The sequence below is a fragment of the Psilocybe cubensis genome, chromosome 8 (assembly GCF_017499595.1).
Source record: "Psilocybe cubensis strain MGC-MH-2018 chromosome 8, whole genome shotgun sequence".
Classification (NCBI taxonomy): domain Eukaryota; kingdom Fungi; phylum Basidiomycota; class Agaricomycetes; order Agaricales; family Agrocybaceae; genus Psilocybe; species Psilocybe cubensis.
This window is the reverse complement of record NC_063006.1, coordinates 2,984,938-3,011,586: the sequence shown is the minus strand read 5'-3', so window position 1 is coordinate 3,011,586 and position 26,649 is coordinate 2,984,938. Positions and strand designations below refer to the sequence as shown.

General features: G+C 43.8%; 11 protein-coding genes across 11 annotated transcripts; 8 read left to right on the top strand and 3 right to left on the bottom strand.

The window, feature by feature from the left end:
• Positions 1 to 192: 192 nt before the first annotated feature.
• JR316_0009408 (uncharacterized protein) lies at positions 193 to 673 on the top strand (the record flags this gene model as incomplete). The annotated part of the gene is made up of 4 exons (XM_047895111.1): positions 193 to 223; positions 274 to 306; positions 363 to 520; positions 569 to 673. The coding sequence occupies 4 exons, from the start codon at positions 193 to 195 to the stop codon at positions 671 to 673; spliced, it is 327 nt and encodes a 108-aa protein (XP_047746570.1).
• A 2,299-nt stretch (positions 674 to 2,972) lies between these two features.
• JR316_0009407 (uncharacterized protein) lies at positions 2,973 to 3,737 on the top strand (the record flags this gene model as incomplete). Its single annotated transcript, XM_047895110.1, has 6 exons — positions 2,973 to 3,059; positions 3,115 to 3,249; positions 3,307 to 3,390; positions 3,446 to 3,526; positions 3,575 to 3,619; positions 3,672 to 3,737. The coding sequence occupies 6 exons, from the start codon at positions 2,973 to 2,975 to the stop codon at positions 3,735 to 3,737; spliced, it is 498 nt and encodes a 165-aa protein (XP_047746569.1).
• A 3,284-nt stretch (positions 3,738 to 7,021) lies between these two features.
• JR316_0009406 (uncharacterized protein) lies at positions 7,022 to 7,785 on the top strand (the record flags this gene model as incomplete). The annotated part of the gene is made up of 6 exons (XM_047895109.1): positions 7,022 to 7,108; positions 7,166 to 7,300; positions 7,358 to 7,441; positions 7,494 to 7,574; positions 7,623 to 7,667; positions 7,720 to 7,785. The coding sequence occupies 6 exons, from the start codon at positions 7,022 to 7,024 to the stop codon at positions 7,783 to 7,785; spliced, it is 498 nt and encodes a 165-aa protein (XP_047746568.1).
• A 1,430-nt stretch (positions 7,786 to 9,215) lies between these two features.
• On the bottom strand, positions 9,216 to 10,440 carry JR316_0009405 (L-amino acid amidase; the record flags this gene model as incomplete). The annotated part of the gene is made up of 6 exons (XM_047895108.1): positions 9,216 to 9,261; positions 9,313 to 9,528; positions 9,589 to 9,895; positions 9,952 to 10,118; positions 10,177 to 10,206; positions 10,289 to 10,440. The coding sequence occupies 6 exons, from the start codon at positions 10,438 to 10,440 to the stop codon at positions 9,216 to 9,218; spliced, it is 918 nt and encodes a 305-aa protein (XP_047746567.1).
• Positions 10,441 to 11,178: 738 nt separating this feature from the next.
• On the top strand, positions 11,179 to 11,921 carry JR316_0009404 (uncharacterized protein; the record flags this gene model as incomplete). Its single annotated transcript, XM_047895107.1, has 2 exons — positions 11,179 to 11,451; positions 11,514 to 11,921. 2 exons carry the CDS (start codon positions 11,179 to 11,181, stop codon positions 11,919 to 11,921), a joined length of 681 nt encoding a protein of 226 aa, XP_047746566.1.
• A 172-nt stretch (positions 11,922 to 12,093) lies between these two features.
• JR316_0009403 (L-amino acid amidase) lies at positions 12,094 to 13,271 on the bottom strand (the record flags this gene model as incomplete). Its single annotated transcript, XM_047895106.1, has 6 exons — positions 12,094 to 12,136; positions 12,201 to 12,416; positions 12,465 to 12,771; positions 12,821 to 12,987; positions 13,038 to 13,064; positions 13,120 to 13,271. 6 exons carry the CDS (start codon positions 13,269 to 13,271, stop codon positions 12,094 to 12,096), a joined length of 912 nt encoding a protein of 303 aa, XP_047746565.1.
• Positions 13,272 to 14,651: 1,380 nt separating this feature from the next.
• Positions 14,652 to 15,158, top strand: JR316_0009402 (uncharacterized protein; the record flags this gene model as incomplete). Its single annotated transcript, XM_047895105.1, has 2 exons — positions 14,652 to 15,023; positions 15,108 to 15,158. The coding sequence occupies 2 exons, from the start codon at positions 14,652 to 14,654 to the stop codon at positions 15,156 to 15,158; spliced, it is 423 nt and encodes a 140-aa protein (XP_047746564.1).
• Positions 15,159 to 15,449: 291 nt separating this feature from the next.
• JR316_0009401 (uncharacterized protein) lies at positions 15,450 to 16,749 on the top strand (the record flags this gene model as incomplete). The annotated part of the gene is made up of 5 exons (XM_047895104.1): positions 15,450 to 15,744; positions 15,814 to 15,905; positions 15,962 to 16,052; positions 16,108 to 16,430; positions 16,492 to 16,749. The coding sequence occupies 5 exons, from the start codon at positions 15,450 to 15,452 to the stop codon at positions 16,747 to 16,749; spliced, it is 1,059 nt and encodes a 352-aa protein (XP_047746563.1).
• Positions 16,750 to 17,614: 865 nt separating this feature from the next.
• On the bottom strand, positions 17,615 to 17,935 carry JR316_0009400 (uncharacterized protein; the record flags this gene model as incomplete). Its single annotated transcript, XM_047895103.1, has 2 exons — positions 17,615 to 17,640; positions 17,758 to 17,935. 2 exons carry the CDS (start codon positions 17,933 to 17,935, stop codon positions 17,615 to 17,617), a joined length of 204 nt encoding a protein of 67 aa, XP_047746562.1.
• A 1,123-nt stretch (positions 17,936 to 19,058) lies between these two features.
• JR316_0009399 (Oligopeptide transporter 3) lies at positions 19,059 to 23,023 on the top strand (the record flags this gene model as incomplete). The annotated part of the gene is made up of 30 exons (XM_047895102.1): positions 19,059 to 19,272; positions 19,331 to 19,461; positions 19,515 to 19,532; positions 19,583 to 19,633; positions 19,690 to 19,760; positions 19,819 to 19,841; positions 19,895 to 20,024; positions 20,080 to 20,117; positions 20,171 to 20,343; positions 20,409 to 20,422; positions 20,483 to 20,550; positions 20,611 to 20,755; positions 20,825 to 20,910; positions 20,968 to 21,038; positions 21,093 to 21,156; positions 21,210 to 21,274; positions 21,333 to 21,371; positions 21,427 to 21,585; positions 21,639 to 21,686; positions 21,744 to 21,854; positions 21,908 to 21,970; positions 22,025 to 22,054; positions 22,107 to 22,175; positions 22,234 to 22,311; positions 22,363 to 22,474; positions 22,532 to 22,619; positions 22,671 to 22,700; positions 22,755 to 22,791; positions 22,846 to 22,920; positions 22,982 to 23,023. 30 exons carry the CDS (start codon positions 19,059 to 19,061, stop codon positions 23,021 to 23,023), a joined length of 2,343 nt encoding a protein of 780 aa, XP_047746561.1.
• A 2,601-nt stretch (positions 23,024 to 25,624) lies between these two features.
• On the top strand, positions 25,625 to 26,560 carry JR316_0009398 (Laccase-4; the record flags this gene model as incomplete). Its single annotated transcript, XM_047895101.1, has 5 exons — positions 25,625 to 25,632; positions 25,685 to 25,787; positions 25,911 to 26,064; positions 26,133 to 26,341; positions 26,398 to 26,560. Coding segments are annotated over 5 exons (637 nt in total), but the record flags the coding sequence as incomplete, so codon positions are not given.
• Between the last annotated feature and the right edge of the window lie 89 nt (positions 26,561 to 26,649).

Here is a 26,649-nt window from a genome sequence, read left to right as displayed (position 1 = left end):
GACACTGGCTTATTTCGCAGTCAGCTTCAGGGTTGAAATGTACTCAGCGTAGCTCCCCAAGTCAGTATAAATACGTTACTGTATATAGCGTTGATAAAAGAACATAATTCATCAGTTGCCTCAGGCCCTCGATTTTTTAAAACTTTCAACAGTGATCTCATCATGTTTCTCGCTCGCAGAATATCTATTATAATGACTTTGTGCCTCGGGTTGCTGGTATCTGGTAAGTTGTTTATTACCTCTGGTATGTGTATACATTAATAGTCTATATAGCTAGTCCAATACGGTTGAATCAGCGTCACGACGGTAAGCTACTGCACTAAATTCAATGAGACAGAAGTCTGAGCAATAGTCCAGGTCAGCCACTGGCTATAAGAGACGTCAATGGTATGTCATACATGGCTTGTATACCGCGTCCCAACCTGAACTGTACGGTACTAAGATTGTCCTTTCCCACGGCGCGATGGGACGGCGTCCGACTGCACATGTCCGCCAGATGGCTGCTAGAGATTTTAAATGTGTAAGCGCTGGTTTTCTTATTTTTCTTTATTTTGACTTTACTCAATAGGGGAGGTCAGAGTGGACGATTCAACGGCGATTCAACGACGTAATTCAGAGGCGATTCTGGTTATCAGAAGCGTGGGAAGACGCCGAAGCGCATCTGAATCTTTGAAGCGCCTCCGGAGCCGCTTCAGAAGCTCGATTCTGCCTCTATAAATCCAGTTTTAAATAATTTGTTCCTCTTAGAATATGCAGTTTTGGAGCAATTTGAAAGTTTACACTACATGTGTTGAATTAATCAGAATCCTCCCTTCTCTTTGTGCTTTCAGAACACAGAAATTAATAAAATACAGGAAATAAACTGGTCTCAGCAGCAAATATATCGTACTCAATCCTTCAATTTAAGGAAAATGACTATGCACACCATGTAAGTTGAAAATTTCAAAAACAAGTATCGCTATTGTGCTGAATCAGAAACGTGAATCGTGTGTGAAGCGAATTTTATCCAGGGGGGAATGGGTGATAGAGTGAAATCGCACTTCGGAACCAAAATTTAATCGCAGAATCGGTCATGAATATTGAATCTTGACCTGCATCGTGTCGGAATCACCTCTGAATCCTCCACTCTGACCTCCCCAATATCTAAAAATAGTTCAACCTTCAAGTGGATGGTTTCTTACTCTCAGCCTCCATCACGAGTAAAGACATAGGAGTCGTGCTACCATACATAGATTCGTTCATCATTTCGATGGCTTAATGTTCACACGTCGATTTACGTTTGAAATTCCAAGCGTTGCGGCAAACCGGCACCTGCGTCTAGCACCTTTCACACAGTCTAATATTTCTTCCTGGTCCCATGGGCCGGACAGTTCAGGTGCTGGTCAATTATAACATCATCCAAATCGTGTACATAGATGCGTAAAGATTTCTCTTAAAATCTTTCGCGACCTAAAAATACTGCATATGTAACAATTTACCTCTACAAGGTCAAACATCCCGAGTTCCCAGAAGCATATCTGTGCCAATAGGGAACATGACCTTACAGAGAGCATTAAAGAGCGTCAAAAGGAATCAGATGGTTCAAGAAACTACCCTCATGAACATCTTCCTGATACTCTCCATCTTTGTAGGCTCCGCATTTTCGTCTACTTTGGCGCAAGTTCAGACTGATATAACCGGCATCTTAACGTCAGCTGCAAGCTTTGACAAGGCTATTCAAGCGTTTAATAAGGCAATCACCAATGCGTCAGTTGAAGAGGCCTTGGTTAGATCACTCCCCATAAGTACGACGTTATGAGACTCTAATTGTACTAACGCCTGTCCAGACAATTCATTTCCAAGCCAGTGACCTTAACAGTTCCCTTAATCAGCTAACAACGGATTTAAAGGTCAATGGTAGCTCCGACCAAGGCCCATCGCTGCTGACATATTATAGTAGAGCCTTCCTTTGCCTCTTAGTGAGGACGATGTCATCGGTCTACTCGACAACATAACGGGATATGTACCTATTATCACGGACGCCTTGGTGGGACTTATCGAAAAGCAATCGATCTTTATGAGCTTGCCTGTCGCAGGTTTTCCTGGGCTTGTGTCAGAGGATTTGGTCAGCCTAAACTCCAGCAACTCAAACCTTGAAATGACCATTCTTGCTACATTCCCTGGGGTAAGAAGTTATTGCATTTTTCTTACAATTCATGTGATTGTTGATGGCTCTGAAAAGTTGAATTGTCACACCACGGCCGTTGATTCCGCATTTGCGAATGCCATAGCTGCTTATAGCAACTAAAAATTGTAGATATACTTCATGTACAATAAATATACGGGTCAATTGGGATGTATGATTTCCAAAAATCTAGATTTATGGTCGATTCTTGGACCTTCACCGGGTCCAGTCAACTTTCGCATCCAGGTCAGTCTTCTCCGTCAGATAAATGAATACATTCTTCTAGGTGGATCGATTCTGCTTACTCTTAACAACTTCGCTTGTGATCCGGCAGGCGTACCGACAGTGGTTGTATACTTCAATGTACTCAGGCTCATCTCTCAAAGCGGCGAGCCGAGCCCTCATCAATTGATTTTCAGATAGTCAATACAGATGCGTACCGGTCTCATGTTACTGAATCATCAATCCTTTTGTATCAATGGCTTTCATTTCTGATTGACGTTCTGTAACCCGCCTCAATACCGATGATCATCATGCCCAGAGGAATCCACTGTGCTTCGTTCTAGGAAAGCCAAAATGTCTTGGCGCGGCTCGCTCAACACCTCCATGACTATTATTGCCCTACAGAAACCAACCTTCTCGTACTAGGCCTTTGCGGAGTAGCGATCTAGAGGATAACCATCGGGACTGGTCTAGCGTAAATCATTCTCGCCGTGCCTTGAATTCCAGGTATATAAAGTGGTTCTCCACACTGTACGAGTCGTTGCACACAAATCTATAATCGTGAAATCCCTCAAACTCACTAACAATGCGCTTTAACACTTTCTACCTCTCTGCGCTTGTGGCTATGCAATCCCTCATCACAGGGGCATCACCTTTGGAAAGTCGTCAAGGGGTAACTATGTTGTATTATCTGTAAACGTGTCCTCAGCTCGCTCATTACTGCTCAGTGCGCTGTCCTGACGCCTGGTCAATATACAATTGCATCGGCCGGAACTGGGTGGAAATTGCGTCCTTATCATCATTCTCACGCTCCTCCAGCGATAAACACTCTTGAGGAGGAACCAACTGGACAATTGGGCGTTGTAAGTGTCGTATAAATTGATGCGACTTGTTTCCCCATTGAATGTTTTGTGATATAGTGGTCTATCACCTCCGCGCCTCAATCCGCCTACTATATTACCAATGTCGGAGAAAACGCGCCGGTACTTACGCTTCAGTACGGGGTACGTAGTAATATGTTTGCTTGTCTACCTTAATTGGATCTCACTGTTCTCTTAGGGAGCTCCTCAGCCCTATACTTCCTGGGGCGCATCCCCCGTTGCCTTTGCAATTCAATGCGCAGGAAATGGAAAATATGTCGTAAGTGAAACGTTTCCTGACTAAAGCTAGTCTCTGACAAATTTGTAGATCAAGAATCCAGTTGCGGATGAGGTTTGGACGGCAGAACCAGGGGTGGGTAATTCTTTGACTCATTACATACTCCGACGATTTACTTCGCCTACAGGCATGGGTTAAGATTCTCGGTGCTAACGGAGATATCAGCCAGCGCTTCGTCTTTACTGCTGTCTAGCTTTGATCTCTTGATACGTAATTTTCAGGACTTTGTGTCGAGCTGGCTAAGGACAAGTCGAGATATATCTTAGTCTAGTTTTGTGATAGTAGTAATAATGACTTGAACGGACCTCATCTTTATCAACTCTAGGACTTTCCTGACAATATATACGTCGACAACTCTGGAACTGTAATTTGCTTTCACCAAATTCATGAGCTCAATACCACTTATAGCATTCTTCAGCATAGACGACCAGCACTGCCATTTTTTACTGATCATGTGTAATATTCTTCAGAGGTGAAGTAAGGCTCCAAATCTTCCCATTCATAAGTCTGGGCCTGGGACAATCGCAGGACAAAAAATAATACTCAGTAACACTTTTCGAGAATTGTAGTCCCACGGCATCTTCAATTATATTGGTCGAAGGATAAATAAACAGTCCGTCTGCACCTCAGCCTCACATTCATATTAACACGCTTTCGAGCAATACCTATGCATTTGTTCAGCGTGGTAACTCCGACGGGGGAATGAACAGCTTACTCTGAATATTCACTAACCCTCAGTAGGATCCTCAGGCGAGCATTCGTCACTTTGAGGTATGCCTTCAACACCGCGTGGAAACGGACAATCTACAAGAATGACTACATTAAAAGGCACTCATATTTCTCGAGATAAAATTCTCGCACCAGTTTCGCGTTTGGACAAACCAGGACCTTTGGACGTAGCAAGTTAATGGAAAAATGTCGATAATTGTTTGATATTAGTTACCTCCTGGAGTGACAACTACTGGGCTAGCTATCACACTGCTTCAGCACTCGTTAAATCCAGAAATTTAGGAAGTAAATTTACCAATTAAGGCTGGCGCAAGCCAGCACACAAACAGGGTAAAGGTAATGATGCGCTTCAACATTGTAGTCACAAAACGTCTTCGAGGAGTCTCTGGACCGAACTCATAGCCAGGATTATATATTGCCATTCCTGCTCCTGCTTAAGGTAGTCTGTATCAATTCCAGGAATAAGCACTCGTATCTGTTTCGGTGACAGTACGTTCAATGATGGATTATAATGCTATTTCCGAAACCTCGTTTTTGGCAAAAATATCGTGGGTATTTAACACCTTTGTATAAAAACGAACCTCTTCTCTATGTAATACACTGTACTTTCTCTAATATTACAAAGGAAGCATTCCCGAGACAATGGAATCTGGCGTCATGCTTACAGGGCAAGCGTAATTACGCTGCAATGAAATTTCAGACAGACAACGCCTCCGGGCGCATCCCGGTACCCGAACAAACCTCCAACTGTGTCTATTCCACATAGTTCAATCAATTTTAAATATCTCCGCAGCTAGATGTATTTTAACAGACCCAGTCATACGCCAGCAGTTTGAAACAAGTTTAAAGATGGGAAATAAGACTAAATTAATGAGATCATCAAGACAATAAACTCACCTCTCAGGCTTTTTGAACGTGGCTGATTGAGTACTGTCTTACAAGTCAACCCATTTGATCCTGGGAGTCTGGGTGAAGGACGGGAACCCTCAATATTCCTGTATGAGCGTCCTCCCGAGATGATGTTAGATGTGTCTTACGAAGATGTACACAATCGACCAACTCTTGAGGGTTCCAAATTTGACGTTGTAAAACGAAGAACAGCAACGAAGGACAGACCCTGACTGTTGTCGTCGATAGAATTCAAATTCCCTTATAAGAGGAAAGACAAACATGGGCTGGAATACACAATGGTGATGTGTACGTCCGGCAGGTGTCGTCCATACGCTTTGAGCTACTTGAAATAACTTCACCGCCGAGCGAGTGTGGGAACAATCATGCGACCCCACCGAGGATGATGCCATGAGCGCTGTGGGCAATCGAGGTCTGGAGATATATGCGTAGCGGTACGATAGATGCATTGTCAACACGTTGTGTGGCGTCCATGTAAAGATTCCTGTGCACTCCATTTCAGCCAATCTCGATGGGCTGCATCGGGGTATCCAGTTATGCAGAGTTCCAGCGGGTGTTACCTGTCAGATTCACCGCTCAATACTCAGCGCATCGTCTCGAAAAATGTCGCCTTCAAAAACTGGCACTACAATCAAAGGTAAGAATACGTGAAAATGTTTGATAATAGACAAAAAACATCGGACTTGCTTCGATGTGCATAAACGGTGAGTGCCACTGTTTGCTTTCCATGGAAGGGTGTATGATCACTGCAGGTAGGCGTGCCAGAATTGGGTTACATGCCTGAAGTCCCCAATGACTTCCCCACCCATTTTGATGTTGCTAATAGTTTCAACCTTAACCCTTCTTCAGCTGCCCCGCCTCCACCTCGTCTTCCCTCATTTTAGGCGCATACCTCCTCGAGCGCATTGCTAACTTGTTGACACCGGAGGCCGATACGAGGTTGGACTGCGACATGGTACGTGCTTCGCGTTGCATCCATCAGCGTTGATTCGACTGGTGCTGGAAAGTTGTCGGGCGTGATGTGGCCACCCTGAAATTGTAGATGCGTTGAACCCAATTGAAGTTGGCGCCATCTGGTGCAGCCGGTGATGCGTGCTGTGATGTATGGAGGCAAGGAATTGGTGAAATGAAACCTCAATGCCATGAAAAACCAGGGAACGAGCGGCATATCGGCTCATTGTATCCCACCGGCAATCAACAGATCTCGGCATATGTCGGAGTTTCAATTAAGAAGGAGTTGTTAAAATGACCAATCGCGACTCCGCGAGGCTAGGTCGTTGCATTCCCACGCATCCATTTGACGAGCTATTTTTCACCCCTGCTTATCCTCACCAACTTTCCTTGCGATCTGAAATGCTCTCTTCATCAACGCTTTGCTATTTTCTCTTCCGCCTATGGGACTCGGAGTGACGAAAAATCCAGACATCGGCGTGCCGAGCCCTCATCAATTGACTTGCAGATAAAGTCAATACAGATGCGTACCGGTCTCGTGTTACTAAATGATCAACACTGTCGCGACAATGGCTTTATTCTTTGATGGCGTTTTATGACCCGCCTCAATACCGACGATCATAATACACGGAGACCATCCACTATGCATCGTAAAACATCTTGGCGAAGTGTACTCAACATCTTTATGTCTATTCTTTCCCAGCAGAAGCCCAACCTTCTTGTACTAAGCCTTTGCGGAGTAGCCATCTCTGGAGTAGCCATCGTGGTAGGACTAGCGTACATGATTTCGCAGTGCCTTGAATACGAAGTATATTAAGGGTTGCCATGCACTCTACGAGTCATTGCAAACAAGTCTCGATTAGTGAAAATCCCTCAAACTCGCTAACAATGCGCTTTAACGCACTCTACCTCCCTGCGCTTGTGGCTATACAGTCCCTCATCACCGCGGCATCACCTTTGGAAAGTGGTCAAGGGGTAATTATGTTATATTATTAGCAAACATGACCTCATCATACTCACTTACATTCCTAGTGTGCCGTACTTACTCCAGGACAATATACAATTTCGCTGGCCGAGACGGGGTGGAAATTACGTCCCTTTCACCGTTCACACTCTCCTCCTGCGATAACCAATCTGGAGGAGGAACCCGTAGGACTGTCGGGTGTTGTAAGTGTTGTATGTATTAATGTGACTTGTTTAATCGTTGAATGTTTCGTGGTATAGTGGTCTATCACCCCCGCGCCGCAATCTGCGTATTATATCACCAATGCTGCCGACAACGCACCGGTACTTACACTTGTCTTTGGGGTACGTAGCTTATATTCTCCTCTTGGTTAATTGATTCTTACTGTCTCCTCAGGGTGTTCTCCAGCCTTACACTTCCTGGGGTGAATCCCCCGTTGCCTTTGCAATTCAATGCGCAGGCGGAGGAACATATATCGTAAGTGTAAATTCTCTACATCGACACCAGTCGCTGATGGTTTTGTAGATCAAGAATCCAGTCGCGGATGAAGTGTGGACGGCAGAGCCAGGGGTGGGTAACTCGTCCAATTATTACATATTCCGATGATTTACTCCATCTACAGGCATGGGTTAAGATTTTTGGTGCTAATGGAGATATCAGCCAGCGCTTCGTGTTTACGGCTGTCTAGCCTCGATATCATTGATACGTAATTTTCATGACTTGGTGTCGAGTTAGCTAAGAAGGACTGATGTCGAGATATATCTTATCTCTGTGCGTAGTAGTTGTGGAATCAATGGTCTTTCTTATCTACTTTATGATTGGTAAATTCTATTCTGTGTGAAGTCTAGTTGGTTCGCCATTCGGAAGGACAAGCTTCCACAAATAGCTTTGGTCCAGGTCGGCTAGGCCTTCCATTGTCCACATTCTCGAACAATAAATATAGTTAGATAAGTGTATTCTTTTGTCGCTTTTTGACATTCGAAACCCAGAGTAAAGCTTCAAAACCTCCGAATATTATCTCTGGTGCCCGAGAGACGTAGGGGTGAGAGATTTTACTGTGTAACATTTGGCCAACGTTGTTGTCTTGTGCGATAGATTGATTAAAACGTTAAGTAATGCATGAACCTCTAATTCCAACTTGAACGTCATGGAATGGTAGGACCACTGTACACCTTAAAAATATATTGATGAGCTAGAGTAGTATACTCTGCCAGACATTGGTAACCTTACTCTCCATGCCCATCAATTCTCAGTCGGCTCGCAATCTGAACTGTGAATTATCCCTTCGATGCCACGTGGAAAGGGGCAATCTTTAATAACATAAATCGGTTTAAAAAGAGGTATATATGCAGCACAATATTTACGTACCAACGTTTCTTTTGGAAAACCCAAGGTCTTGGGGATGCATTAGATTAGTGGCTAAAGTTATCATTTCGTGCCATATCGTACCACCTGGAAGGGACGTCAGAGGAAGAGCTATCACGAATATTTCAGTGACCCTCAATGCAGATAAATTACGATGATGCTCACCGAACAAAAAGGGTGCAAGCCAGCACATACACAGTAAAAGAGCAACTCGTCCTAACATCATGGTCAAAAGATGTCTTCGCGAAGAAATTTCAATGAAATTTTTGAATGGATTATTATATATTGCTATTTGAAATGAGACCTTTCGCAAACTCAATAGAACTGACTCGGTGACAGATAAAGGACGTCCATAGCCTTCAAAACACAATAACGCTATTTTTAGAACATCCATTTCGCTAGATCATCATGAGGATCGGACCTACTGGTATGTGACTGTATAATTATAAGATATGCCATGTGTGAGAACAGGGACACTCTCGGAGCTTTCAGGTAGACTAATATAACCTAGGCCACCTTAATCCTATGGTGTCAGAGAATTTTTTTATGATACAACATGCATGTGTCGAGGAGATAACTCCCTAATTATGGTGCAACCATACAGCTGCTACGAAGCCAGACAGACCCGAAGCTTACGGATTCGTTTCCACCACCTAATAGAGCATGCATTTCTCTGTACTTTACAAGATCTTTCCACAAGCTTCAATCAATTTAAATATGTTCACAGGTACTTCTAATTCACCAGGTACATAATCATGCGCTTGTGTTTTCCAAGAAGTTCAAAATGACACCGATGTATCTGTCCATGGGAGATGAGAGTAAATTAATGGCATCGACGCTGGGAACTCACCTCTCTGGCTCCTCGAACATGGCTAAATGTGTACTGTTTTGCAGTTCCACCCATTTGACCTTGGGAATCTGCGTGAAGAACGGAAGGACTGCACATTCCTGTATCTCATCCTCCGGTGACGATATCAGAAGTGTCTGGTTGGTTATCTTATGTAGAATGTCCACAATCGACCAGGTCTTGAGGCTTCCAATGACGTTGAACTCAGAAGGACCGACCCTGATTGTCGTCGTCGTTAGCATTTAATTGATAATTATCGCCTTAATCGGGGAGACGAACATGGTGGAATAAACCGTCGGGTTCTGTGCGACGGCGCCAAAGGAGGCATTAAGTTCCTCTGGCCATGGGTTCAAAGTGCAAATGTGCTTTTGATAAAACTGCATCGTGGCCGCCTGATATTCTGGGGATTCGCATGTACCTTCGGCCTCATGTTTTCTAACCATCGCCACGAACTCCGGAGGGAACTTATCAAGCAACTTGGCCGTTCCCTCCTGTGTGAGCGCCATAGATGCAGGAGAGTTGGCGATAATGAGCCTCTTCAGTCCGGGGGGAGAGCGTGCAGCGGCATAGTGTCCTGCAAGCATACCTAAGATGCAAGGACTCATGTATACAAGGCACGATGTACATATGAATACAACTCACCTCCCCAGGACTGTCCAAGCAGGTCGAAATCGTCGTTTATTTTAAGCGCTTTTAGGAGGTTATCCAATTCATCCATAAACAGCTCGGGGGTCCAGAAGTCTGGAGATACACCTTTACAATGTGAGGATTCGCCATTGCCCAATTGATCATAAAAGACGACTGGGATTCTGTATGGATTGAGCGGGGTTAACATTGATGATAACTACATGAATAATGTTATCAAACCCTGCTTTGAAATAGAGCGATTTATGGGGCCTGGTGTTGAGAACGTAGCGTTAGAGAGTTTATAGTGCTGAGTCCGAATCAATATGTTCAACGTTTTATTAAAAAAACGTACAGCATATAATGATGAGTCATTCCTGGTCCGCCGTGAAGTATCACCAGTGGGCGTTTTGCCGAGGACTTGAGGTCGCCGTAGATCTTGTACCATGTCTGAAAAGTATCAGAGCCAACTTTGAAGTCGACCTTGCCTGTGTGTTCCTCAGACATGATTCGCTATCGAAGATTTTACCACAGTTTGGGTATCGCGGTATCTGGAAGAGAGTGGCAAGGCGACTGAGCCGTTAATGAACAGACCTGGACTATATCGGCATGTGATCTGTTGATTCCTTAACGGACCACTGACGACAGCGTGAAGCTTAGGCGGCGGGATATATTCCCTTATACCCGCCCGACAACGAAAGCAGACCTCTGGAATCATCATTTTTACCGCGCTGCATGTGCTCCATTTGATTTCGCCTTGATATAGATACTTTCTCTGGCATCCTGGGTACAGCATCGTTTAGTCACGGATGTTTGGTTCGCTCCCACTGTGGCAACGCAACAAGGCACCTCAGGGACCTGAGCAAGTATTTGATTATCAACAAAGTGTTTCTCACGGTGGTCATCTATCAAGAAGGTCTTCTGCTGCCTGCATCGACGGCACAACTCGGTCTCGCCATTTAATCATCCTGAAATTGCTCTCCGGCCAAAAAATCTATGCTCAAAAACCCTTTACATCGACTATGGCCGTCGAAGAAGACACTTTCAGAAGAGAGTAGAATAGCTCTACTACCATCTGGTACCGACTTACACTCGCGAGAGGATGCATCCGAACAGCATGTATGCGTATGCGACAGTTGTGGAGAAACAATCGTCCGAAGACCAGAACCACAGCCCAACGTCATGAGTTCCCAGTGGGTTGTGATTGTGTGTCTCCTGTGCACAGTCGTCAATTGTTTAGTTACAATGGATGCTTCATACCTCACATCGCCCACCTCTATTCCAATAATCAGGAAAGGCCAGTATAACAATCTCAAGCGACCTTCCCCTTTCATTGGTTTGGAAAAGCTTCGAAGACCGTCTCCACCAGAACCTAGGACACTTCTCAATTATCCCGAGGTCATCGCTCAAATAGACGCTCAATATCCCAAGAAAGTCTTCGATGACGACCCGAAGCGATATATGTCACATACAGGATATGTGTCCCCTGAAGACAGAAGGGTAGCAATATCCCCATCGGTATCACCATTCTTCACAGTCTACAGCTCGTTTAATGTCGTCTGATTACCTTTTTGCATTAGATATCTACCATTGTGCAATTTAGAGCGATTGACTTCGGGATGGAACAGTGTGAATTAAAACTGATGATTCCGGCTAATACGACTGCTTCAGCTGGAGGCTCCTTCCTTGTATCGATCCATCGTTTAGACCAAAGGCAACCTATTGATACTAAATCATTGTCTTTCTCGAGTTCTCCTCGGAAGCTTACAACCGTTGCCAATGTCAAAATTACTCCTGGCGTTCCTGTAACTTGGAAAGAAACCTTTCACTGTGCATGGGACGATGTATTAACTTTCGAAATTGAATGTTCCGACGAAGTTGGCTTCGAGTCCGACTCCTGCTCTATGGAATGGTGGCAAAATAAAGAAGACGATGATCCAACTCACGGTATGTCCTCAATGGCTTTCAATTTTCTGCCTCCCTGGTAACACTAGCGTCTGATTTCCAATTTTTAAGGCATATTCATAGTTCAGCATTCAACTTTGTAACGTCTCAGGGTCTCTCCTGGTCTCTCCTTGGACCGCCCCCTACGTGTACAGACTTGGCTCACATGGTCAACCGAAGGCCTGCTTATCATTCTTTAGATTAATTGTACCACAATTATGCGTTCTTCGAAAGAAAAGATGACAATGTTGCGAAGTACCTTGACGTACGGGTAGGGTCAGTGTGATGCTACAGCGGTCATGACGGAGTAAATGAAAATTTACCTGTCGGGTTCCTCGAACATGGGTAGATGGGTGCTATTACGTAGCTCTTGTAGTTCACAACGCTGGATATGCTTTAAAAATGGCTGTATGGCAATTTGATGTACTTCGTCCAAGGGAGAATGAATCACCAGAGTTGAGACTTTGATGTTACCCAGCTGATCGATTGTCGAGTACGGGCGCAGAGTGCCAGTTATCTTGAATTGATACGGGCCCATCCTGATATCGCTTAATGTTACCCACTGACTGACATAGACTCACACTCACATGGAATTAGAAACGGTTGGATCTTTCCCGTTCGCAGCAAATGAATCTCTGAGCTCCTGCGGCCAGGGACTCAGAGAACAAAGATGTTTTGATACAAACTGTGATATCCCCTTGGAGTATTCGGGAGAGTTGGTGGTATTCTCTGATTCGTGTCTCCGCATCATATCTGCAAATTCTTTTGGAAACTGGTCAAGGTGAAGGTTGAGGCCCTTTTCAAGAAGATGGATTGATGCGGGTGCATTTGCCAGAATTAAAGAGCGATAGCCACTGTGAGGTCGATTGGCGGCATAATATGCAGCTAAAAAGCCTGCAGCAGTTATTGCATCCATCCCAAGTATCTGACGACGGCGACATACCTCCCCAGGAGTGACCCAAAAGATCAAAGTTGTCGCTAATTTTTAAATGTTGAACTAGACCATCGAGCTGATCCGCAAATAGCTCAGGTTTCCAGAAGTCGATGGGAGCTTCGCGATAATGAGACGATTTTCCACTGCCAAGCTGGTCGAAGAAAACCACAGGTATACTGGGAATAATAAGACAAAATATTGGAGGTCAATAACTAACTGGAATTACCCTTCCTCTGAGAGTTTGCGGTGAGGCCTAAGATGAAAATTAGTGACAATGTATTTGAATGACAGCATCAATCGACACGTACAACATATAGTCATGTGTTAGGCCAGGGCCACCATGTAGTACGACTAATGGCCGTCGTCTCGAGCTTGAAAGGTCCCCAACTACCTTGTACCATGTCTGGAATACTTTGTTTGAGACTACAAACTCTACAAACCCTGTTGTCTCGCTCATCATAGTCTGTGAGGGAATGATGGGAAGCTTCAACAAAAGAGGATACAAAGTTTAACCAGACCTTCATCCCGCAAAATTCGGTTATTACTTTTCTGAGAATAGGCACTAATGAAGCTCAGATTGGGGAATTGCATATGACCGAGCGTCGGCACCCCCCTGAGACAGACAATGAAGGTCTCAGACACTAGTAATTACATTCAATAGTCCTTTGCTTCCAAAGGAACCTCGAACCCGAGCTGATGGTCCTGAGATAAATCAAACAGCCGACAAAGATGCATGTGTTGCCAGAGGAATGCCAAACAGGATGGGCGTGAGTGAGCTGAAATATCACCCGGTCTCCGAAATAGATAGTAGAGATTGCGGAGCTTGAACTTTCTCACCACTGGACTACTCGGTGTCGACCCAAACAGGATATCTATTCATAGACTCAGTTCCATAATTCTCTCCATCGTGTAAAGTCCTGCCAACTCCTATCTATCTCTCCAAATATAGTTTCCCAGTTTACGCATCCAGATTCGGGGCCAACTCGATCCGTATCAAAATTGCGCTTCATGAAGTCGCCGCGTTCTAAAGTGTTCGTAGCCGAGCAGAGCAGCGTTTGGCGCAGATACTGAAGACAATGATCAACGTGTTCCGACGTCGCTATTTCGTCTGCTCTATTTTGTAGAGCTCTGTGAAACTGAGAAATGCAATGAAACTGGTGGTAGAACGTGAACAAAAAAGATCTTCTTTGATCCCCAAGGTGAGCCCTTCCAAATCCTCCTGGCTGATTCGTCAGAGAACGCCATATCGCTGCTTCGGTTTTGTCTTCTGAGTTGTAACCGAACCGAATGCTCTCCTGATACGTCAAGGAGGTATATTCCCTTGTTAAGGATGGGTGGAAGAAGGGAAAGTCTTCTCCGATATACGAGTAAGAATCTAAATTGACGCTTCATGAATTTTGATAATTTGAAGGAGGTCATATTGTTATACCTTTCTTTTGTCGTATAAGTATGTTCGAACAATTCCAAGCTACTAAGGATAGGTTGAGCAGGACAACTCCAGCTAGAAATGTTGACAGAGTTTTCATGGTGGAGTTTCGAGTAAAGAATCAAGAGCCTGTGACTTTTTTGTTCGCTAATATTTAAGTCTGAAGCGTGCTTTGTGATGTCTTCCCTATGCATTGATGGCGGTATCGAAGAAATGGTCATGGCATAGCGCCCTCACCACAATCCTTATACCAATGGCCATCTCCCTGAGCGTTTTTCGGATACTTACAGCATCGTACTGGAATTCCTGGCCCTCGGCTTCTGGTATTGCTTCCCCATGGAAGACTAGGTGTATTGCGCTCATTATCCAACTCTAGATCACTCACTTCTCAAACAACGAGGAGAGCCCGTAGCGATGCTGATCGGGTCGACTACACATTATCGAATCAATTCTTCTGATAGTGAAGAGGAGTATCGAAGTCTGCTACCTTCTGGCGGACATCTAGTTCATATAGGGAAGGAGAAGTATACCGTTACCTTATTCCACCAGCTGAAATGTCTAGACGTCATTCGTCAAGAATACCTCAATGATGCCTCACAACCCATATCATCCCTCACTCGACATTGCATGAATTATCTGCGACAAAGTCTTCTGTGCAATTTGAATACCGGTCTGGAGAATGCGAAGAACTCGGCAGCGACTGCTTCAAGGACTTATAATACTCTTTGCTTCGATTGGACCCAAGTCTATTCGGAAGCGGAACAAAACTTCAAGGCTCATTCAAAGGTACTATTCCCTACTAATAAATTTGTCAGTTTTAATGGGCAACATTAGGTGAAAGACCGATAGCACTACTGCGTAACAGGCTAGCATGTGATCTGGGAAATAGTATATTTTAGGCCACGGTACAATGTCGGGTGATGGAGGATGGAATGACAGCCGAAATACATTCGTTCAGAATCTTTCTCCCATGATTCACATGTACCGGTGTCTGTGCGTTCCTTTCCGTTAAATTTAGACCTTTTTTCCATTATTAGCCCAAAACTCCCTGGTCACTGGATTTTGTCCGACACCCGTCAAACCAGCAAGGCAACCAGCGAGGAACCGACAGCAAAGCCTATGTAAACCCTCATATACCGAGGTTCGGTTTGTGAGCGGCGCAGTCGGCTACAATCCTTCCTGTCATTCTTTCCTTCATAAACCCTCTGCTCGATGTCGTTGGATCCTAGTTGGAGGCCTCAGGAGGATGCGGCCACGATCTTGAATGAACGGACATGGTTGGCTGGCATCATTCTTTCGGCAGTCGCCTACGGGATTGTCTTCACATTGTTCATGATGTCCTTCGTACAGCTCATACGGACGACAAACAAAAGGAATCTCGCGTCCAAACTTCCGCTGATAATCTACATATCACTTATATTCATCCTGGGTACTTTGATTATTGGTTCAGGCTCGAAAATGACGCAGTTGAGCTTCATTGACTATCGGAACATCCCTGGAGGCCCAGGTGCGCAGTACAGCATTTTTAAAACTCGCTTAGTCTGATGAAAAGGATACCGGATCCGCTTCGTTGCAGCCACCTTTGAAGAAGTTGAATTTTCCATTCCGGTAGATGAAGTAGCAAATGTGGCGTATGTTTTGGCGAATTGGTTTGCGGATGGGATGGTTGTGAGTATTCAATGCAGAGGTCGTTCTGAAATCAATTTTCATGGCTGTATCCACAGGTGTATCGATGTATGGTCATCTACAGAGGGTGTAGGTTCTCCCCCTATCTGGTCATGGGAATTCCAGCCATTGCATACCTCGGATCCGTTAGTGCGTATGAGCGCCCATCACAATTTTGTCCTTTTTTGATGCCTTATCGTTATAGCCACTGGAATACTGTGGCTAACGCAGATTTCTGCCACTTCACCTTGGGTAGCTGGGAGCATCAACTTTACTGCGCCATACTTCTGGTTGTCACTGGCTCTTAATATGACCATGACTATAGCTATCTGCGCGAGACTGCTTGTTTTCCGCAGAAGGATGGTGAAGGTGTTGGGAGGAAGGCATGGGTCGCATTATACCAGCATTGCTGCAATGCTTGTGGAATCTGCGGCAATCTACTCTGTCTTCTCACTGTGTTTCTTAGTCCCCTTCGCTCTTAACCATCCCATTCAAAATACGTTTATTCAGATGTTAGGAGAGGTTCAGGTAAGTCGCTTAAACTGTATCACTCCCATTGCTAACACTGATATCTATCAAAATACCCCAGATCATTGCTCCACTTCTTATCACGTACAGAGTTGCATACGGAAAGGCCTGGACTGATAAAACCACTAAACAGCTTCTATCAGGGAACACCAAAGAAGCGGAGTCCGTCAGTATGAAGTTTATCAAACCACTTTCGACTGTTGATGCATCAAATCATTCCAACACACTAAACGAATCTAAACCGGAGGGCTTTGTGCTGGAGGGGTCCGATATCTCCCAGATGCAATCTGGACGTTGGCACGATAAGTCATCGGTCTGAAGGGCGTATAAAGTTGCTTAACTTGCATATGGACGGACATTGTAGTATGTAGAAGGAACTATACCCATAACCGTGTTGTATAATACCGCATATTCGGGCATGAGAACCGTTTAGCATATTCATAGCCACGCTGCCTTGAAGATTGTGAATGGATGGCTGACACAATAGTCGACGCTATGGTGTATCAAACACATCGCGTTTCTATCAACTAATTATATCTATGCAGGTACAAAGACCCCGTAGGTCCTTGAAACATCTCATCATGATGCGCTTTTTATTCACCACTTGAGACAGTTGAACCGTGAACTTGTGAGAGAAACTCGATATCGCGCTATAAAAAACTGCCTATCATTCTTCTCCCGACGCACACGAGGTATCGTGTCAGTTTCAGGAGATAATGCCCCACCCCATCCAGGAAAAACATTACAACCAAAGCGGGAATCTGTATTTTCGAAATACTACACCCCAATTGACCCGTATATATTTTGTAGATGTACAAATTTTAGTTGCTATAGACAGCTATGGCCTTCGCAAATGCGGAGTCAACGACCGTGGTGTGACAATTTATCTGTTAAGAGTGGTCAACAATTTTATGAGCTGCATGACAATGCCGCTATTTCTCACCCCAGGGAATGTTGTAAGAAAAGTGGTTTCAAGGTTCGAGTTACTGGCGTTTAGTGTCAAAAGATCATCTAATATGATCGAAGGAAATGCTGCGATGGACGCGCTAGCAATGGCTTGTTTCTTGAGAGAAATTTCTGATAAGGCGTCCGTTATAGGAGGTATATAGGAGTCTGAGATCGTTATTAACAATGAAATGAGATCGTCTTCGTTAACGGGTAAAGGAAGGCTCTGCTGTAATATATCAACCGAATTCGGGCTGGAACAGAGCTGGAATTGACCTTCAAATCTGAGGCTAGCTGAGCAAGAGAAATGGTAAGGACTTGTGCGTCGGTATGAATTTGCTGATTATAATTTGGTACGTTAAAATAACATATAATTGTGTACCATGCAATGTCCTGACCATAAGGCTGCTAGGCGACGGAGAGCTCGCCGGAAGAGCTATAATGTCATTATCGTAGGTTGTAGCAAACGCGGAAAGGCTAGATACATCAGCATTGACTTGCGCCAAAGTAGACGCAAACGCAAAGCCTATGAATGCGGAGAGTATAGGGAAGATTTTCATGAGGGTAGTTTTTGAACCATCTGAGTCCTTCTGACGCTCTTTAATGCTTTCTATAAGTCATGTTCCCTATTGGCACAAATCTTTCTCTAGGAACTCGGGATGTTTGACCTTGTAGAGGTAAATAGTTACATGTGCAATATTGTTAGGTCGCGAAAGATTTAAAGAGATATCTTTACTCATTCATGTACACGATTTGGATGATGTTAAAAGTGATCAGAAGCCTGCCGGAGCACAATTGTCCGGCCCATGGGTATGAAACCAGCAGGAAATATTAGACTGTGTGAAAGATGCTAAACGTAGGTGCCGGTTTGCTGCAAAGCTAGGAATTTCCAACGTCAATCGACCTGTGAACATAAAGCATCAAAAATATGAACGTACCTGTGTATGGTAGTGCAACTGCTGTCTTTACTCGCGATGGAGGCTGAGAGTAAGGAAACATCCACTTGAAGATTGGACTATTTTTAGATATTCCAAGCTATCCGGACGGACACTTGATATCGTCATCCTTACTATGATGAGGTCTTCAATGGAGTTAAACTGGATTTCTTTCTAACTTCAGTATGATTGAGCCGGAATATCGATCTGAGCAAATGATTAGAAATATGTGGATATAATCGTTCTTTACAAGGCCATATGGTTCTCTATTACGTGTGCAAATACCCTCTTGTCAGGATAAACTATTCAACGTTTGTCGGTAGTTTGGCCGTTGATTTGAATGTTCCGGTGCAAAAGTCGGTGAATTGATGCCTGTACCCAAATTAAAGCAATTTATTTCAGCCTTAATCTAAGGAGCACCCGGCACATATTGTCCCAGTTGAATACAAAAATAATATATATGAGATATATATGAGTGTATTTGATAATCGAAAGACAGTGGTTGATTTTTAAGAATGCGAAAGTACTGATTTTCGTTCAGCTTGCAAGTTGGCGCTTTGGCATTAGCCTTCAGTTTATTTATAACCCAATCTTTGATGGCTTGGCGCTACACCTTCGCGTAGTAAAACGACATTATGGTCAAATGATCCTTATCGACCTTCTTACATGTGCAACTTGGAGCTCAAAGGATATAGTGTAGAGTATATAGCATACTTTGAAACCGTTTTCCGTTAACATGGTTCTAGCCATGTCTCAGATATCATCACCACTCGAAGGCAACTTGCCTACTCATGAGGAGGTTATTGCTCATGCTGCACCGGAATATTCGAACGAAAAGGCCTACTATGGAGACGATAAAGAAGTTGAGATAGCGAAAATAGACTCTATGTCTATCGGGGAAGTCTTTTCTGACGGTCCACGGCTTATTGATCTTGGTGAAGATGGAAAGGAGAGGCCCATTGGTAGGACAATTTATTCAAATCATAGTTTATACTAATGGGTGGGCTGTAAAATGTTTAGAAACTGACGCTGACTACTCAATGCGCTTGATATCACTCGATGATGATCCTAGTCTTCCGATATGGACCTTCCGGATGTGGTTCCTCTCCCTCGGGCTGTCGTGCTTTGGTGCTGTACTGGGTCAAATATTTGTGCGTATTTTTTTCGTCAAGCTGTATGTATCTTACCTTCCGTATGTTCATAGTACTTTCGCCCTCAAGCGGTTTGAGCCATTCTGCCATCTTCTCAAATCTATTCCAATGACAACATCAGGTTCAAGTTAGCCAGCTCTTTTTACAGATTATATCCTATGTGATGGGCAAGGTGGAACTCAAGCAAAACTGCTATGTAAACTGCTGTCTGAAAGTTGATCACTCCAGGCAATGGAAGAGATAATACCAGGCCCTGGAAATAAATCAAGATTCAGGACAAAAAACAACACATTTTGGAGGTAAGTAGATGAATTACTGATACATGTCTATAATACCAACCATTTCGCTTCCAACAAGGTTCATGAATCCGGGCCCATTTAGTGAGTGTTTGTGCCGGGACCACACATTCCTACACCGGCTCAGTTAAGTACAGATATCAAAGAGCATATAGCCATTACTATCATGGCAACGACTGCGTCTTCCTCAGCTCTGGCAATTAGCATTTTTGCAGCTCAAGATTTATACTATAACGTTCGACCGAACGCCGCTGTGGGCATATTCACGTAAGCAATGAACCCTCAAGTAGTATTCCATCATTAATACCAAGTGAATGGACAGGTTGATTGGTTCACAGTTGATTGGATATGGAACGGCCGGTTTGTGGCTCCTTGACCTATTTTGGTTAAACCTATAGCTGATTTTCCTCAAGGCGTAATGAGGAGTTTCTTGGTATATCCTACCTTTGCCGTGTATCCGCAGCTTATGCCAACTGTCCAACTCTTTGATGCCCTTCATCGAGGACAAGAGGCAATCATGCAAAGAAAGCGCTTACGATTTTTCTGGATCATTTTTGTTGCTATCTTCGTTTGGGAATGGTTCCCTGTAAGGAATCCTAAATACTGCTCATGGACAATGACATCATTCTGACGTGACTTCATGCAAATTAGGAATATATTGCCCCGTTCGTACACTCTATTTTTAGATCAGTCACGTGAACCCAATGTTGACATTTTTCAAACAGAACGCTCACTGGCATTAGCATCTTCTGTCTAGCGAACCAAAAAAATGCTTGGTTCACTCGTATATTTGGTTAATCAAGCTTATGCAAATCTGTATATATGTTCTGATCCTGTACTTCCCTATAATCAGGTGGGGCGGCAGGAAATGAAGGCCTTGGAGTGTTCTCCATTTGTTTCGATTGGGCATACGTGGGAGCAGGTGGTGGCTCAATCGGGTCGTTGTTCACACCATTATCAACCCAGCTCTCCTTGTATGGAGGTACGGCCGTCTGCATGTGAGTGAAAACTGTTTTTCATTATTTTCGGCGTCTTTCTCGAATGCCACTGACCCCAATTATCGACAGAATTGCTTTTTGTGCATGCTATGCAAGGAATACATGGAACACTCAGAATTTCCCGTTCCTGACGCAATTGCTATATTATGAGAACGGTCAGTGCAATCTATCCGAAATATCTGCATTTTTACAGCGTAATTTTAACATTTCAGGAACGGAATATGATCAACTGTCTATCCTGAACGATGATTTTACTTTGAACCCCGATAAGCTGGCCGCTCAAGTAAGTATCTGAGAAAGATGTCACAATTACACCTTCATTGATACAGAGAGCTAGGGGCTTCCGTGGTATGCGGCATCACAATTATTGTACAAGGTCAGCAGGACGATGTATATAGGCGGTACGTGCAAGGCAAGGACGTTTGATATTTATTTTATACCTTCATTGTTATAGCCGCTATTACACATTTCTTCCTTTGGCATTCCAAGACCATCTACAAGATTATAAGCGAATATCGAGTCAGTAATTGGTATTTTTTTGATCGACAAGCAGATACACACGTTGAACATATTATAGACATCTGAATGTCCTGACCCCCATTACCAGAAGATGAAGGTGCGAGAACCTGGAGTTCCCCTCTAACGCTACTGATTTATAACTGTGCCCATAGATTTACAAGGAGATTTCGAATTGGTGGTACTTTGCCATTTTTGTCGCTACGACGGGAATCGCTCTCGGAACGACATATGCGGCAAAGTCAGGTCTTCCTTGGTGGGCACTTTTTGTTGCACTGATTTTTGCATGGATGTTTGTGCCAATCATCGGAACGGTAGTTTAATTATTCTATCGATTCGTTTTACTGCTAAAACTGGTGCTATTTAGCTCAATGCAACTGTGGGTTACGCACCGAGTATTGAAAATATGGTTCAGGTATGTCCTCCCTTGTCTATTGTTTACTTTTTCATTTATCATATTGGTCGTTCAAAGATGTTAGGCGGTGCATTAGTCCCAGGGAAACCAGTGGCAAACATGTATTTCACGATGTATGGATACAATCCCGTTGTTCAGTCACTTAATCTTCTCCGGGACCTGAAACTGGTGGGTCGCCAACAAATCTCCTTGATCTAGCTGGGTAACAAACATGGGTGTAGGGGCAATATTGTAAACTACCGCCGAGGGTGACTTTCACAGTGCAAATTATTGGGACAATCATTGTATGTCCTATACTCAACTTCACATCATTCCAGAGACTGACTCGTAACGACTAGGGCGGTTTATTAAACTTCGTAATCATGAAGGTTTGAACAACAATCTATGGCTTCCAACTCCTGCTGAATATAAATATATTAGACTGTAGTCAGCGCTCAACGAGATGTTCTGCGAAGTGTTCAGGGAACCAATGTATGGTCTGGACAACAGGTAAGAAAGATGTTCATGTACCGATAAAAAATTAGCATTCTTAGACGTACCCGTATAGGTTCAATCTTACAACAGTGCTGCGATTGCTTGGGGAGCGCTTGGAAAGCCTCTTTACGCGACGGGTACTCGATATGGTGTATGCATAACCATCAACCCTTGTCCACGATGATGCTGACCTTCTTGTCAGTTTGTGCCCTACATGCTTTTGGTTGGCCTTGGATTCCCAATTCCATTCTGGCTACTGCATCGGAAGTACCCCAAGGTTGGCTTCAATCTTGTCTTTACTCCGGTCCTTGTCGGTATGTGTATTCTTAAATTTTTGAGGGCCCTCTCTTAAATCTTCCCGAATTCCATAGCTGAACTCGGTATTTTGAGCGTCGGAATTAACTCCAGCGTCTTCACGTCCTTCTTGTTGGCTGTCTTCTCTCAGTACTACCTTCGCAAGTACGTAAGATATACGTGTCATAACTCAAAACTTTACTAACCATAATTTAGATATCGAGCAACATGGTTCAGAAAGTACAAGTATGTACTTTGCCTTTATGTTGACCGTCTCATTGAACATACCCCCAAATCTAGCTTCCTTCTTAGCGCTGCCCTTGACGGGGGAACATCAGTTCGTGAAATCTATAGTGCTTATATCTGATTTTAAAGCTGACTTAGATTCAAGATCATGGTGTTTGTGTACACCTTCGCCGTAGGAGGTGGTAGCGGCAAGGTTATTCCATTCCCTAACTGGGCATTGGTAAGCAGAAGCATTCCAGTTGTTTCTGTGACTGTGCATTTATGGTTATCTGCGCTCGTAGAACCCTAAAGGAAATCCGGATTATTGTAAAAGATTAACGTGAGACTTTGAAATTGGCCATTCAGTTGCGACGTTTTGGCACGTTGTATGAGTGAAGGTGTCTCTCCTCGAGCTAGTTTGAACAATTATTTGAATCTTTGTTGGATCTGTCCTACTGTTAGAATAGATAATATGCGGTGTTCTAGAAATTGTTACCAAATACTTACTTCATTCTAACCACCTCTCCTTAACTGACTATACATATCCAACACAAGGGGACATTGCGATCGATTATATGGCGAACGATCCGGTTCCATCGAGCATCGACTCGCCGGGCCCCGCACAGTACCTTTACACTACACTGGATCATAACTTCTAGCTAATTCCGAGGCTCTAGACAACGAGTAATGTACATTGATCCACTGCATTGGGTTAAATTGTCTACACTTATGCGAGATTGGCTTCCACTCGTCTGGATATACATTATAAATACGCTCAAAGTCTTTCCGCGAAAGTAATTCACCATATGGTACCGCGGTTAGCGATAAAGTAACAAGCTTATGGTACTGTGAATCTGATCCCATGGCCGGTTGTCCACATATCTTACAGAATAATGTGATTGCGAAGTTCTTTTCAATTGCTTCTGCTAATTAATCACCAGGCACCACCGTATCCCAAGACAGCGTACAACGTCGGGTTTCCCACAGAAGCGGTACAAAGCTACCGAGATACTGGAATGGAGGTCGCTCAACCTTACATTTTCTAGGCTCATTGGACTAACAGTGGATAAGGATCCAGTTCCATCAATTCCATCCACTGGCTGGGGTCATTTTCCGGGGTTAACATCGACCCGTTCCCATGGCCGAGCATAATGTGTCATCTAACATAAAAAACAGTCAGCTTCCTGACGGCTCCAAAGTCTAGTTTTATGGAATATCTCTCGAGGTGGATAGGCTGTATTGGCGTGGTGGTGTAATATACATGTGCCGTTAAATGTTGCATCCGTAGTCTATAAATAGCCGTGCAAGATCTTTCTCGTTAACCTCTACGATTATTGCTCAAAACTAGATCGTAAAAGGCGACATTAGTAGATATAAGGTACCGCACTATTCAGCATTGTACAGAAAAGGGTGTCAGGGCGGTAGGATCTACTCCACCACTATCGGCAGAATGAGGCGAACCTGGGATCGTCTACAAATTAATGGTTTCCTGACCATGCTTCTCAAATCCTTGGCTTCACTTCGCGCCATTATAGAAGATCATTCTTCACTTGGAAAGCATAGAGGAAGCTATTAGAATGTCACCTTGTATCCGTTTTGGTTCTTCGGTGAGCGAAGCCAAACCGCACCACCCCAAAACGTAGCTTTTATTCACATACTTCACGAAGTTGTCGATACGCGATTGACTGATTCTGTTCAGGAGTATGTTTTTAAATGCACGTTTGTGGCTCAACCCCTCGTTTATATAGTACCTGGTTTATTCATTCCGATTCATATGTAGAAGTCGGTTTCAAGGACAATAGGTATAAAAAGATCAAGCGGAACCGAAAATACTGTACCGTCTCCCACTTCTTTCTTCACATCTGAGTGCACTCCCAGCATGAATCTTAAGTCGGTAGCACTCTGCGTCTTATTGGCAACCAGGTCAATGAGTGCGAATGTCAATGTCATTTTCAACATTGTCAACGCAAATATTGCACCTGATGGGTTTTCACGGCCAGCTGTACTTGTAAACGGGGTGTTTCCTGGTACTTTGATTCAAGCTCAAAAGGATGACACTTTGCATATCACTGTCAATAATCAACTTACGAATCCATCTATGAGGTACGTCTAAACATAGTTCCAAATACAATCTTGAAGCTCACTTCTCTCATACAGGCGAAGCACTTCGATTCATTGGCATGGATTGGTAAGCATAATGTGATATATAGTTTGATGTCTTCATTAACAACGAGTGTTTCGCGTGTCTTTAGTTTCAACGTAGAACAGGTTCGGAAGATGGCCGTAAGTGAAAAAGCTTCTACCTGATAAACTCTTATAATAATATCATTGTAGCGGCAATGGTGAACCAGTGTCCGATAGCGCCTGGTCACTCTTATACCTATGATAGTAGGTCCAGTATAAGCCGTCTCTGAGTATTTTGATGAAAATATCCATACGCGCAGTACCGCTAAATGGACAGGCAGGCACTCATTGGTAAGTGTTGCTGACGCTTACTGATCTATTTCACTGACAATATATTATTTGTGACTCTTCCAGGTATCACAGGCACGTCTATTCTTTATATTTTGATCACCCGTGAACTGTGAGAACTATGTAATTAAATTCCGAATATCCAGCCATTTGTCATCGCAATATGTGGATGGTCTACGTGGGTCAGTATATCTATTTTTTTTATTACTGTGGCATGAGGTTTTGACATCTCTCCAGTGCCCTGGTAGTCTACGGTAAGCTTTACACATCGTGTATAAAATGCTTCTCCCAACATGAAGGATAGACCCTGTTGATCCACATCTAAGCCTCTATGATGTGGATGACGCGAGCACCGTAATTCAACTTTCCGACTGGTATCACAAGGTACATTTTATGTCGAGAGCTCTGAGATTATTGTCACATATCTTCCCAGTTTGCTCCAGGAATGACGGATACTTACCTCCACGGAAATCATGAGCCGGTATGTGGTAAATATCTCAATCGATACGGAGCGTCAATAACGCACTAACCAGATTCCTGATTGTGGAACGATTAACGGCGTTGGGAGATATGAAGGAGGTCCATCAGTCGTACGCCCTCGGATCAATGTCATTTCAGGAAAACGCTACCGATTCCGTGTCATAAACTCATCCGTTTATGCTTACTACACGTTCTCTATCGAAAGCCACCCTTTAACAATCATTGAGGTATTATACAGAATATAAGACAACACAGATTGCGATTCACATTTCATTTCAGGTAGACGGCATCAATCATGTTCCCCGCACGGTCGACGGATTTGATATTCACGCCGGCCAACGTTATTCCGTGATTCTAAACGCTAATAAGCCTGTTAAAAATTATTGGATTAGGGCCCCAATGGAGCTTCAGCATGATAGCGATAATGATAACCGTGAGTCATAAGTTCGTACTACGTTTCAGTTTGAACTAACAAATTTCATAATTTTATCATAATCAAAGTTGACCCTGAGAATGTCTATGCGGTTTTGCACTACGAGGGAGCTTCTGCCTCCGAACCTACGACCAAAGCTAAAGGAAGCGTTGATAACCTCCTGAAGGAGCACGAGCTGGTCCCCTTGGAGAATCCTGGCGCACCAGGCGGGAACAGTCCAGCTTCCCGGACAATTGATCTGTCGTTCACTCGCTCTACGGTCAACGGCGAGCTTCAGGTGTTTCGATTTGTTTTGCAATTTTTCATTCATGCTTACAAAAAATGGTTACACAGTGGACGGTAAATGGGATCAAATATCACCCTCCGACCGTTCCGACCCTCCTGAACATTATCGCCAATGGCTTTACCAGCGAGAATGATTTCGCAACATCAGAACACACATATGTCATCAATAAAAACGATATAGTTGATCTGGTGATACACGGATCTGCAAATGGTAAGTGGGTCGTCTCTTGTCGAGGGTTAAAGACACTTGTACTCATTCACCATTATCTCCCTCAGGTCATGTTCAGTAAGTCATGATTT